General features: G+C 35.7%; 1 protein-coding gene across 1 annotated transcript; it reads right to left on the reverse strand.

Annotated features, from left to right (window-relative positions):
• Positions 1-4829: 4829 nt before the first annotated feature.
• Positions 4830-10545, reverse strand: LOC131984845 (zinc finger protein 454-like). The gene is made up of 2 exons (XM_059349829.1): positions 10032-10545; positions 4830-6622 (listed from the first exon to the last, which is right to left on the reverse strand). Exons 1-2 carry the CDS (start codon positions 10222-10224, stop codon positions 5478-5480), a joined length of 1338 nt encoding a protein of 445 aa, XP_059205812.1. The 5' UTR covers positions 10225-10545; the 3' UTR covers positions 4830-5477.
• Positions 10546-13864: the final 3319 nt, after the last annotated feature.

Raw genomic sequence — 13864 nt, forward strand, 5'->3', positions numbered from 1 at the left:
CATCAACATCAACAACATGTTGCAGTCAATAAACACGTCCTGATAAACTCACATTCTGTCTTCAGCAGGGACATTCCTCACCACTTACATCATCAGAGGCGATCAGAGATCAATACGTGCTGCTGCTCCAGTTCCTGATCATGTGTCGATCAGCTGCAGATAACAGCACAGGGACACAAACACACACACCAATAAATCCACCGTCACTTTGTGACACGTAAATATTCTCTTTTTGTTTAAATCAGGGGTCTCAAACTCAAATTACCTGGAGGCCGCTGGAGGCAGAAACAACATGACCAGGAAAAGACAAAATTACTAAAAAAGACACAAAATGACTGAAAAAACACTAAATTATTTTTAAAAGACACAAAATGACAAAAAGATACAAAATTACCAAAATAAGTACACAGAATTACCAAAAAAGACACAAAATTATTAAAAGACACAAAATTGTTAAAAAAAACAAAATGACCAGAAAAGACACAAAATTATTTTAAAAAAGACACAAAATTACTGAAAAAACACTAAATTAATTTAAAAGACATAAAACCACCAAAAAACACACAATTACTAAAAAAAAGACAAAATACACAGAATTACCAAAAAAGACACACAATTATTTTAAAAAAGACAAACTGACCAAAAAAAGACACAAAATGACCCAAATATACACAAAATTACTAAAAAAAGACACAAAATTACCCAAAAAATACACAGAAATTACTAAAAAAAAGAAACCCAATTATTAGCAAAAGACACAAAATGACAGAAACAAAATAAATTACTTAAAAAGACACAAAATGACCAAAAAAAGACACAAAACATTATATTCTATGTTATGTACAGTAATAACTGCATTTCCTCGTGAATGTAAACACGTCTGAACTTGACACGGACGACTTCTTCTGCATGTCATTAAACTGGAACTACAGCAGGAAGTGATTTTAGATTTACACCAGATAACACAGAATTATCTAAGAAAACCTGATTTCTCTGTTGTAAAAATCTATATTTTCCATTGAAAATGAAGTGTAACAAATATCGGTCAAGGAGTCGTCTTCATCATAGAGACACTTTTCTTTAATAAACATTAACAGAATGATCTACACTGTAAAATCAGTCAAATACCGTTTGTTATTGTTTAGATCATTTCTTTAAAAAAAACAGATAATTTTTTACTTTAATATTTGGAAACTTTTGATGCCAGGCTTTTTACTGATTTTATTATTTATTTATTTATTAAATTTAAAGTTTTACAGGAAGTTGCCTTAATTTTACATTCAATAATATGTACTTTTTGTATTTTTACATAGAATGCACTGTAATTAAACAGTGTGGATTCAGCATTTTTAATGCAATCTTTTGTGTTTTTTGTAATTTGTTTGTGTTTTTTCTGTGTGTTTTTACGTGTGTTTTTGGTATTTATTTTGTTTTTTGTGTGCTTTTGTGTGGTTTTTTGGGTTTTCTGTTTTTTTTGTCAGTTTTTGTGTATTTTTTGTGTTTTCATGTATGTTTTTGTGATATTTTTGTGTGTTTTATGATTTCTTTGTGTGGTTTGTGTATTTTTTGTATTTTCTGTTTTTTGTCAGTTTTTGTGTATTTTTGTGTTTTCATGTATGTTTTTTGTGATTTTTTTTGTGTGTTTTATGTTTTTTTTGTGTGGCTTTTGTATTTTTTGTGTGTGTTTTTTGTGTTTCAAAATGTTGATCCAGTAAGTCAAAATGACAAAATAATAATTAGGTGAGGCTGTGCTGAAAAAAAATGATACCAGCATGTAATGATAAATATATTTTAATATGTCATTTATACAGACAGAATGGAAAATAGTCAAAACCCATCAAAATAGCCCCAAACTTCAAAGGATTAATTTAAAATAAAAGCAATTAACAACGTTCTTAAGGCATTTGTGTCTTCTTTTGGTCATTTTGTCTCTTTTTGTGTCTTTTTTTTTGTCATTTTGTGTCTTTTTTTGTCTTTTTGTGTCTTTTTTTAGTCATTTTGTTTCTCTCGACTGACAACAAAGCGAGCCGTGTTAACCTTTGACCCAGTGACCCGGAGCTCTGACAGGTCTCTGTCACTCCGTTTGTTTGTTTACTTTTCTCTTAGAAACAATTGGATCCAGTCAACAACAACCTGATAACAGCTCAGGGCTCAACTCATCCCCAGATAACCGCTAAATGTTTTACATCATCATTAACGCTCCGACTCTGCAGCTTTCACTTCATTAAAAAGTTATTTTACATTAATGTACTGTAATATCTTACAGTAAGGATTTTTTTTTTACATTAAGTGCAAATGCCATAAAAAAGGTAAATTGGAAAAATTTCTTTCATCCCAAATATTAACCATAGAATGGACGCTGAAATCTGAAATTATCTTAATAATTATAGATTTTATTTTACAGTATTATTCAATTGCTTAATGGTCTTGAATGTTAAATTACAGTGAATAATATGTAAAAATACAAAAAACACACAACATTGCTAAATCTTTGTTTTCTTATAATAAAACTTAAAATTTAATACAAAAAGGAAAAAAACATCTGTAAAAAAGCACTTAAGAACACCTACCGTCATATGAAAGTTAAGAAAATAACTTCAGTTGTTTTACAAATATATATATATATATACACATATATGTGTTTACATATATATATATATATATACACATATATGTGTTTACATATATATATATATATATATATACACATATATGTGTTTACATATATATATATATATATATATACACACTAAATTGACATATTAATATACCTAAAATCTCAATCTCAGTAAAAGAACTTGTAACCTTTGTTGCCAACATTTCCTCCTTCCCTTAAATTTTATTTTTACCTAGTTTGACTTGTAATTTATGTGAGGTAACTCCAGTTTATAACTATAAGCGAGGAAACACTGCTTTATCTTCTGCAGAAGCTTTTTAAACAATTTTATTGAGAGTTTCATCCTGCTGGCTGGACTATAGCTAAAGGTTGAAAATAATGATAAAAAAGCTAAATAAACATCATGTAAAGCTCACATCACCTGCTTTGTGTAGACAGATTGACATGAACATGTTTTCTTGTAAGTAATATATAACTCAACCATATATAGAATATATAAATCACTCTTTATTTGAATAAAAATTGTCATGCAAACATTCGTCGTGCTTCACACATTCTGGCACATTCAGTGAATTACAAGTAAATATAGAAGTTGTCATGAACAACTTTTACCCTCTGAACCCTGTTGGTGAAATACATCGTTTATCGTAGGAAGAAACTGGAGAAACAGACAAAATTTGAACTTTCCGACAGATGGATCATCAGTTACAAAAGTTTCCAATAGAAAAAAAGAACCAAAACGAAGCCTAAAAATGTAATAATTTTGTCAAAATCAGAATCAAAACTTAATACACTTGTGTGCACTTGGAAATGTGTTAATGTGTTTTGTTCTTTTTTTTTTTAAATCTGAGAAATTCGACTTGCATATTTTCTTTTCTTCAATGATTTCTGTCATTGTAACTGTGTTTTTCTCCACAAAGACGTGTTCATGTTGTTTCAACTTCTAGAAATGATTGTACTGATTCCTTATAGATTTATAACCATTTTATATATTGCAGTGAAATACAAGGCCACAGTGAATATAATGTGAAAAGTGCATAAAGTGCCTGTTCTAAAAGTCCTGTATGTCGCCGTGTTTCTCAGCTTACTGTCTGGAGACTGACCTCTAGTGGTGGCTGCTATGTATTACATATAAAAACCAGCATGACTCCCAGTTAAACCCATTTAAGGCGGGAAAGCATTACCACATTTCTACCATTAAAACCTGTAAGGGCGCTGTAGTGTTATTCTACCATGAAAGCTGGGAAAGAGGATACGTCGTTTTACAGTATTTGTAGTTTTTTCCACCTATTTACAGTCTCTTGGCCAATGAAATGCATCACAATACATGTGGGAGTGTCGCAATGCAACATGGGACTTTTCCAGAACTTCGAAATCACCACCAAAAAAAAGACACAAAATGACCAAGAGAACACAAGAAGACACAAAGTGACTAAAAAAGAGACAAAATGACCAAAAAAGACACAAAATGACTAAAAAAAATACACAAAATGACCAAAAAAGCCACAAAATGATGAAAAAAAGCCACAAAAAGACAAAAAAAAGCCACAAAATGACTAAATGAGTGACCAAAAAAGCCACAAAAAGACCAAAAAAGCCACAAAAAGACAAAAAAGGCCACAAAATGACTAAAAATGACCCAAAAAGACACTAAATGACTAAAAAATGACCCCCCCAAAAAAAGCCACAAAAAGACTAAATTAATGACCAAAAAAAGACACAAAATAACCAAAAAAAGAGCCACAAAATGACAAAAAAAAAGCAACAAAAAGTCACTGCTGATCGGCACTGAAGGCTGCCGTGCCATTAAGAACAAAGACAAACAGACTGGAGATGGTGCTGCGGTGAGCAGAACAGTGTTAGAAGTAAGGCAGCAGGAAAACTGAATTGTGGATAAATATTATAACAACCTTATAGGACGTAGCTGCAGACATCCAGAGTTTCCACTGGGACGTTCTGCTGTTAATTTACATGATAAACACACTGGCCCCTTGCTTTATAAAAGTTTAAATGCATATAAACTATGTTTTGTGCTGCAGTCTACGTTATTGTAAATTGTGACACTAAGATTATATTTTTACTGCGTATGGGTCAGTGACAAATAAGGGTTGGCAAGATGTCAAATGGTGTAACCACAAAAACATGATAAATATTAAATACTTCATCCACCTAACATTGTATTTAAGTGGACTTAAACTAGGGTTGTCAAAAGTATCGATACTCAAAAAAGTATAAAAGTAGTAGCACTACCTCAGACCTGAAGCTTGTTATCATAGCTGCAGTTTTTTTTGCACAACTGTTTTTTATTATAAATATTTAACCTGTGGTTCTGTTCATTTTTACATGTTGCATTTTTCTTGTTCATAAAAATATTTCTGTTAAATTTTAGGGTCTTTTTTTTTTTTATCCTTGTGGTATCGAAAATGGTATCGAGTATCGAATATTTTCCTGAGTATCGGTATCGAGTTGAAAATTTTAGTATTGTGACAACCCTAACTTATACATATGATTACTTAATTAAAAAAAAAAAATCAAATGAATTATTTTTTTTTAGTATTTCTACATGTACAAATTTCGTCAATTTTGAGAAGAACATATTCTAAAAACAACCATTTTTTTGACAAATTATGTAAAAAAATTGTTATATACCATATACAATGTTGTAATGTAAACGTGGATTGTATTTTTTCGAATTTTAGTTCACATTTATTTCCCTGTATATAATCAGATTTTTATGCGGGAAAAAATGACTGGTTTCACCAACTGACACTGGGTTAGATCACGTCATTGACCCATATATATGCTTATTGACTTCAAATACCAATTAGCGGTCTCCATGATAACTAATAATCTCCAAGATTCATTTATTTCCACCGCTCTCTCCAACACACTTGTGAATTTTCAAGGAATAGATCCGAGTGAAATCTCTGTTGCAAACATTGCAAGTATATTTCTCCCCCGTGTGGAGAGTCATGTGTCGTTTTAAAGTACATTGGTGTGTAAAGCTTTGCCCACAAACTGAGCAACTGAAGGGTTTCTCCCCTGTGTGGACAAGCAAATGTTGCTTCAAATAACTGTCTTTGGCAAATTTCCTCTTACAAACTGAACATCTAAATTTAGTCTCCCCTGTGTGGAGAGAGAGATGTTGTTTCAGATAACTCAGCTTAACAAACGTTTTCTCACATACTGAACAACTAAACGGTTTCTCCCCGCTATGAATCTTCATGTGTCTCTCCAAATGGACACTGTAGAAGAAACATAGCTTACAAATTCTGCAGGTGTATTTTTCTTTACTTGAATGAGCTTTTGAGTGTGACCTCAAACTTGTCTTTCTTTTAAAAGTTTCGCCACAGATAGAACATCTAAATTGGTTCTCCCCAGTTTGGATTCCAGCCTTTCTATGCAGACGATTCCCGTGGATAAAGTTTACAGCATGTTCAAACCCGATATCTGGTGTGTTTCTAGAATTACAATCCACATCACTTACAGGTACTTCATTGTTTTGCAAAGAGTTTGAACCTGGTTCCTCAGTCTCCTCCCAATCACTACTGTCTTCAGTCTCGTGTTCGGAGAAATCTGAACTTGTGTCATCGGTAAGCTGTAGAGGACTACCTGGATCTGAGTTTGTGTCATCGGTAAGCTGTAGAGGACTACCTGGATCTGAGTTTGTGTTTGGTTCGGATCCTCCACAGTCCTCTCCATCAGAGTCTGTTTCCAAATGCTCTGTATCTCTGTTCTCCTCACCTTGTCTTTCATGCAACCACAAGGACTGAGGTCTCTCTTCTTCATCTTCACTCTTCACTGAGCCAGGAGGAAACGGGAACTCGATATCAGCCTCCTCCCGTCCTTGAAGCTGCAGCTCTCCCTCCTGACTGATCCAGAGTTCCTTCTGTTCCTCTTTAATGTGTCGGGGCTCTGGGTCCTCCTGGTCCTGGTCCAGACTGAAGCTCCACTCCTGCTGCTCAGGGGGAACCTCTTCTTCATTCACAAACAGCTGCTGAACGTCTGCAGGAAACACAGAAACACACTTTGAGGAAAAAAACACAGTCTGTGTATTCATCTTTGTTTGACACAGATTGTTGAAAATACAGTTTCCAGAATGCTTTGGGTATATCAACAGGAACCATGACTTAACTTAAAAATCTGCTCTGTGTAACTGAAGTAAAGTAACTAACCTGCTCTGTGTAACTGAAGTAAAGTAACTAACCTGCTCTGTGTAACTGTATTGCCCTGACGTTCAGTTCAGTTCAGTATTACCTTTATTGTCATTGATCAAGTAACAAGTACCATTACAACGAAATTGGCCATCATCCTATCCAAACGTATACAACACACACAAACAATCAATATGACGAAGGTAAACAGGACAGGACGACAGGGTGAGAAGAGAGAGAAATACAGCACACATGAGGAGAGGAAAGGACGAAAAAAGCGTGAAAAAAACCTCAGCACATCAGCATAATAATACATTTACACAACAACATGAACAGGCTTTTGACATGCCACATGGGAAGGGGGGAACCGGCACAGCCAGGCGGTAATCCGGACCTGCAGCGGGTACCACGCATTCGACGGACCCGCCTGTCTCGCTGGGGGTACGAAGCGTCGGAGGCGTTGGGTTGAGGGGTGGGTAGGGGGGGTGTATGCATGTCTGTTTATGTGGAAGTTCGTGTGTAGGCCTGAGACCCGCCTTTGTCAAGCACCAACAGTTAGTCTCAGTTCGCTGGAATAACAAAAGCGATAAGCCTGGACGTTGCTAAGGAGATGACCTTCCTTCCTGGGCTCCGAGGCAAAGGCAGACAGTTCAACAGGTGGTTGTGGGAGTTGAGAGGGGGAGGATGGGATGGTAGTGTCTCACTACATTCCTCAGCAGGGAAGAGTAGCAACGGCCTTCGAGCCAAGGATGTTGTTTGGGGAAGCCAGATAAGATTGGAATTTGTACTGAGGGAGGAAGTTGCAGCGATTTTCTGCTACTAATCCTTTCGATGGTAAAAATGTCCCTACTGGTCTCCGATCCGATCCCTTTCCAGGGCTGTCACCCTTCCCTGAATGGTATCCACGGTGCGGTTTGTAACCACAGTCTGAGTTCCGACAGCCCTGGCCATTGATTCAATCATCACGGGCAGCTTGATGGGGCCTTTGACAGCTTACACCGTTTCCTTTGTGTTTCGATAAACCAGAGCAAAGCACAATCCCATCAGCAAAAACCCTGTTATCATGGTTCCGAATTGGTAGAGATCTTCAATGTCCTCCAGAGACAGAGGTGCCAAGCACACGACACGCCACCTGCTCCAGGCGTCCATCGTGTAACCGGCCACAAAAGTGCCCTCGGGACAGGCGGGCTCCTGAGCCACGGCTTCTCGTCGAGAAGATGGTGTCAATTGCGTTATCCATGGTTTTTGGTTTTTGAGAGCAGTGTAGAGAGAGTCTTCCAAAAGTTAGACAGTGGACGAGACGAGACAAGAGGAGACGAGAGGAGCGAAGCAGGGAAAAACACAGGGAGGGAGAGAGAAAAAAAGATGCGACTGCCTCCGTTGAGTGTCACTCAACTCAAGATTTGATACACTTTACAAAACAATTTTCTCACAAGACATGTTTTCTTTATGGAATAAAAGAAATTTATAAGATTTTGCCATATCTTTTGCATAAGGGTGATTCTCATGAAGCCAGTCTAAGTTCTGTCTGTGAAGATTATAAGGACATACTTTATTAAACTTAATATATTTCACTTTTATATGAATGGACAATATAGCCATAATGATGCAAAATTCATTGTTTTGTGCTAAAATAATATTTTTAAACATATTTTTGATTCACAAATACATTACTGGCAATGCATCCAGATAAAAATGTCATGGTTTCCCTCACAATTATATACAATAAATATTTAATAAACTTTATAAAAATAAATATACATTTGTTTAAAAATGACTAATTTAACAGAATATAATCAAACATAATGGTTTTTGACAATTTATAAAGAACAAAATCTGAATGAAAATTGATGAGAAAAAATGGTTAAATGTTCAGTAATTGGAATTGTTTGCATTAAAATATGTGTATATTTTAATAAAATACATTTTGGTGATACCAGCTACCCTTGAGGATATTTAAGTGCTTGCCAAAGAAAAAAAGAAAAGAAAAAAAAACCTTTGTTGTTTTTTATTTCTATTTAAAAATGTGTTACGGTAATGAATTTAGCTCACAGTGTCTCTAAAAATGTCAGAAAATACCTTAAAAATGTTTAAATAGATTACAAATGTATATTAAACAGTGACTTTAGATTGTTTATGTTATAAAGGGTCAAAGAAAATATGTATTCAATGCTCTTGGATTTTTGCTATGAGCTGCACCATGTTCATGAGAATCACCCATAAAACAATGTAAAAATTAAGAACACATCAATGATTTTGATGTATGAACACATAATTTGTGTTCATGCAGGTAAATTTACTCCAGTACTCCAGATGAGTATTTCCATTTCATATAACTTTACACACAAATATTGTACTTCTTACGCCACTACATTTAATTGACAGCTTTAGTTACTTTATTTATCATAAAAAACATGATCAATCTAAACTGATTATGCACTTTTATCAATTAAACCACATAGCAGTATATTAAGAAGTCAAAATTAGCCATACTTAAAAAATAAATTCTGCATAATTACTATTCAGGAAAACCTTGACAAACAATGGACGACAACGAAGAGTTCTTGGAACACAGCCTTGTGCGGGATATAATGAAAAGATATCAAAATACAGATTCAACTGATAAAGTACAGACAAAGTACAGTCAAACTACTCCGCCCCACCTTTCTGTCTCTTTCTACTGTGGCTACTGTGTGTATTTCACTCTTGTGAGGACTCACACACTTTATTCTCTTCCTTCCTCCCTGTACTTCTGGGATTTCAGGGGAAGATTGATTTCAGGGGAATCTACCCACTTGGAGTAGATTTCACAATCTACTCCAAGTGGGTCAACACCTTCTCTGTCACAGGATGTTCTTTTGTTATGTGCCAGTGTCATTGAAAACCTAGTTTATTCTCTAATAATTCCACAACATTATTACTTTTACTTTTAAAGTACATTTTGGTGCTGATACTTTTACACTTGGGAAGGGTTTTGAGTGCAGGGCTTTTACTTGTAGTGGAGTAAGTATAAACAGAGTGAGAAAAGTAACTAACCTGCTCTGTGGAACTGAAGTAAAGTAACTAACCTGCTCTGTGTAACTGAAGTAAAGTAACTAACCTGCTCTGTGTAACTGAAGTAAAGCAACTAACCTGCTCTGTGTAACTGAAGTAAAGTAACTAACCTGCTCTGTGTAACTGAAGTAAAGTAACTGACCTGCTCTGTGTAACTGAAGTAAAGTAACTAACCTGCTCTGTGTAACTGAAGTAAAGTAACTGACCTGCTCTGTGTAGCTGAATCTGAGGGTTGAAAACAGCGTCCAGTAGTTTCTGTTGTCGCTCGTTCTTCTCTTTTGAACGACAAAGTTGCTCCTCGTACTCTGCTATCGTTCTTTCAAACAGCCCAAATATCTCTTCAGCAGCCGCAGTCAGTCGCTGCTCCACCAGCGCTCTCACCGTTTGGACTTTAGACATTGTCACAAAGAGACACAAACTTTTTCTCCACACAAACTCTGTCAGAAACAAAGTTTTCCCTCCATCAAACAGCCACTCAGAGTAGCGCCGTGGTGCTAACCAGCTAACATGCTAAGCTAAGCTAACTCCAGCAGCTCTGTAGCTTAAATACAGTCCATGCTCTGTTGTTGTCTAACGGAAGATTAGTCGGACACAAAACATTTAGAAAAGGAAAAGTCCACTGAGACAGGTTTGTCCGGGTACAGAGGCTCTGGTGGATCGATACTTTTGCCGCTGACACAAACTTCCTCAAACAATAAAAAACAGTTTGTTTCTACGAACGTTAGAAGAACATCCGGTTTGGCTTATAAAAATAAAAGCCCTTTATTTTTTTATGGAAATTAGATTTATTACAGATTATTCCCAATTTGAATCTTGTTTTCACACAGGAAGTTTTTTTCATCTTAATAGTATCACTTTTTTAACCATTATAACAACATATTGTCCTCCCAACTTTAATTTCTAAAACAAAGTCTTCAATTGGCAGTTTACATTTTATACTTTTTGAATGTTTATCAAATCAAAACCCACAAAACCCTGTGACACGGCCTATTTTAGAGCGGAAACGTTTCTTTGGTCAACTAAACATGGTTGTCACACGACGAGAAGCATTAAATAAGTATAATGATTTGTTGCATCACACTGTACGTCGTTAATTTAAAAATATTCATCAAAAAGGACACTGTACTGTATATACCCCCCCCTCCCCACCCAATGTAAAAATGACCACAAAATAGATGTAAAAATGACTAAAATAGATGTAAAAATGTCCAAAAAAGGACACAAAATTATCAAAATGGACACAAATTGACCAAAAAGAGATATAAAGATGACCAAAAAAGACACAAAATCACCAAAAAACAATGTGAAAATGACCAAAAAATTATCAAAATAGACACAAATTGGACTGGTCTAAAGAGCTGGTTCTGTGGTTGGAGCCAGGTTGGACACACTGGAGGAGGTGGTGGAGAGATGACTTGTCAACATGTTGGAGGCCATCTTGAAATACCCGGATCATCTGCTACACAAAACCTTTATAACCAAAAAAACAGCAGTGGACAGCTCCTCTCTCTGCTGCAGGACGGAGAGATTTAAAAGATCCTTCTCTCCTACAGTAATGCGTCTTATTTTAGATCCACTACTGATGTTACTGAATGTTACAGCTCACTTGGTGTTAAATGCCTGCAGAAGTACTTTTATAGTATATTTGGAGTCTGACACTTTAAGCTCTTCATACATTTGTTTGGTCTTGTTGACTGAATTCTCTAAACGTTTCTTCTCATTTTTTCTGTGTGACTGTACAGGGCACTGCAGTCTCATGCCCTTCATGGGCTCTGGATGGAACTTTACTTTACTACTTTGTTGTTTTTTTTTTAATTATTAAAAAACTACAACTCCCATGAGGCTTTGCTGGTGTGAGACTCATGGGAGTTTTTGTTGTTACTGCTAACATAGTTATTGTTGAATATGACTTTTTAAAGTCACATGTGTTTGTCAGGTGCTGCAGTGGCCTCCAGTGTGTCTCAGACTGTGGACTCTAATCTACAGTAAATGTTTCCGTGGAGTGTAAACTTAGCTGTTAGCAGAGAGAGGCTAAAAACGGACCATCAGCAGGAGGACTGAGTTCATGAGTTCCGCCTCGACGACAGCGACCTCTGCTGGACGGGAGGAAACACAACAGCTCAGTGTATAAAACGAGCTGCTGTGACCTCTATGTAATCAGACCTAGAGCTTCCAGAGGATGGATGGCTTTCCTCCCCAGATACAGTTGGCCATCTTCCTGTTCCAGCTTTAAATGATGAACACCACTTCTATGTGACATGTGATGAGCTGCTCTCTACTTGTAAAAAGACAAAAATGGCTCTATGTGTGTCTCAGAGGATGACATGGACTGAGGCTCATTGTAAAGAAGGGAGATTAAAACAAGTCCTGAAGTTTAATTTTAATTTTTATTAAAGTAAAATAAAAACTTTGGGTATAAAACATGTTACACAGCGGCAGCACATTTATGTATTTTGACCTGTGTGAAAGACGTCTTATAGGCTGAGCAGCTGTTACTGATGTGTCTCTCCTGTGTGTAGTCTCATGTGCGACTTTAAATGTGTAATCTGTGTGAAAGATTTCTCACAGACTGAGCAGCTGTAAGGTTTCTCTCCTGTGTGGAGTCTCATGTGAACATTTAAACCCCCCCTATCTGTAAAAGCTTTCTTACAAACTGAGCAGCTGTAAGGTTTCTCTCTTGTGTGAACTCTTGTGTGTCTCCTCAGATCCCCACTATGAACGAATCCTTTGTCACAGATGTAAGGTTTCTCTCCTGTTTGGTATCTCATGTGTATATTCAAACTCCCCCTGTGTGGAAAAGATTTATTACACACTGAGCAGCTGAGAGATTTCTTTCCAGCTTTCAATCTGGAATCTCCGACGGAGCCGCCATCATTTTTCAAACACTTTAAACCTGACTGATGTTCTTCGGTCTCCTTCCAATCAGCACTGTCGTCAGTCTCAGGTACATGAAAAAAGAAATCACAGTAAGTGATTTGAGCATGAAATATGTTTTTGTGTCTTTTTTTTGTAATTTTGTGTCTTTTTTTTGTAATTTTGTGTCTTTTTTTTGTAATTTTGCGTCATTTTGTGTCTTTCTTAGTTATTTTGTGTCTCTTTTTTGGTCATTTTGTGTCTTTTTTTAGTCATTTTGTGTCTTTTTTTGGGTCTGTCTTAGTTATTTTGTGCCTTTTTTTGGTCATTTTGTGTCTTTTTTTTGTTATTTTGTGTCTTATTTTGTGTCTTTTTTTCGGTCGGTCATTTTGTGTCTTTTTTGGTCATTTTATGTCTTTTTTTTGGGGTCATTTTCTGTCTTTTTTTTAAAGTTATTTTGTGGTCATTTTGTGTCTTTTAGTCCAACATAAAATGTGATTTTAAATCTTTTTTTTCTTATCTTAAAAGTGCAGTGCAAAAATGCACAAAATTACTTCTTGCAATTAATGTTGGTCTGCTGTTCTTGCACTGAAAAAAAAGAAGAAATCACAGTAAGTGGTTATTTTTTATTTGCTCCAAACATTACATTACATTACATGTCATTTAGCAGACGCTTTTGTCCAAAGCAACTTACAATAAGTGAAACCTTTTGTATTCCTATTTATACTGTTATACATGCATTTAAGCATGAAATATGTTAAGTCACTGCACTGTAAACATATTTAAAATTGCAGTTTCATCATATCTGGTGAAGTGCACGGTCCTATATGTGGCCCTGTGGTAGTGAACATGAACAACTGTGGCCCCCTGCAGCATTTAAGTTGCCCATCCCTGGTTTGGATTTGTTTTTATTTGTATACATGCATATTTTATTTTGCGTGGGCAGTGCATTTTAAATTTATTTTTATCCCATTTTTAATTTATTTTATCTAAATCTATTTTCTGTTCTAATGTTTTCTTCATCTCTTTGTATTGTGTTATCTATGTATTGTTTGTGCAGCACTTTGGAAACCTTGTGTTTGCTCAAATTGTGCTAAATAAATAAAGTGGATTGGATATTGCGCCGCCGGCGTCGCTGTTTCTTCGCTCGCCATTTGGACAGAAGAAGGACTCTGTCCCCTGGAGG

Source organism: Centropristis striata, chromosome 14 (genome assembly GCF_030273125.1).
Source record: "Centropristis striata isolate RG_2023a ecotype Rhode Island chromosome 14, C.striata_1.0, whole genome shotgun sequence".
Taxonomy (NCBI): Eukaryota; Metazoa; Chordata; class Actinopteri; order Perciformes; family Serranidae; genus Centropristis; species Centropristis striata.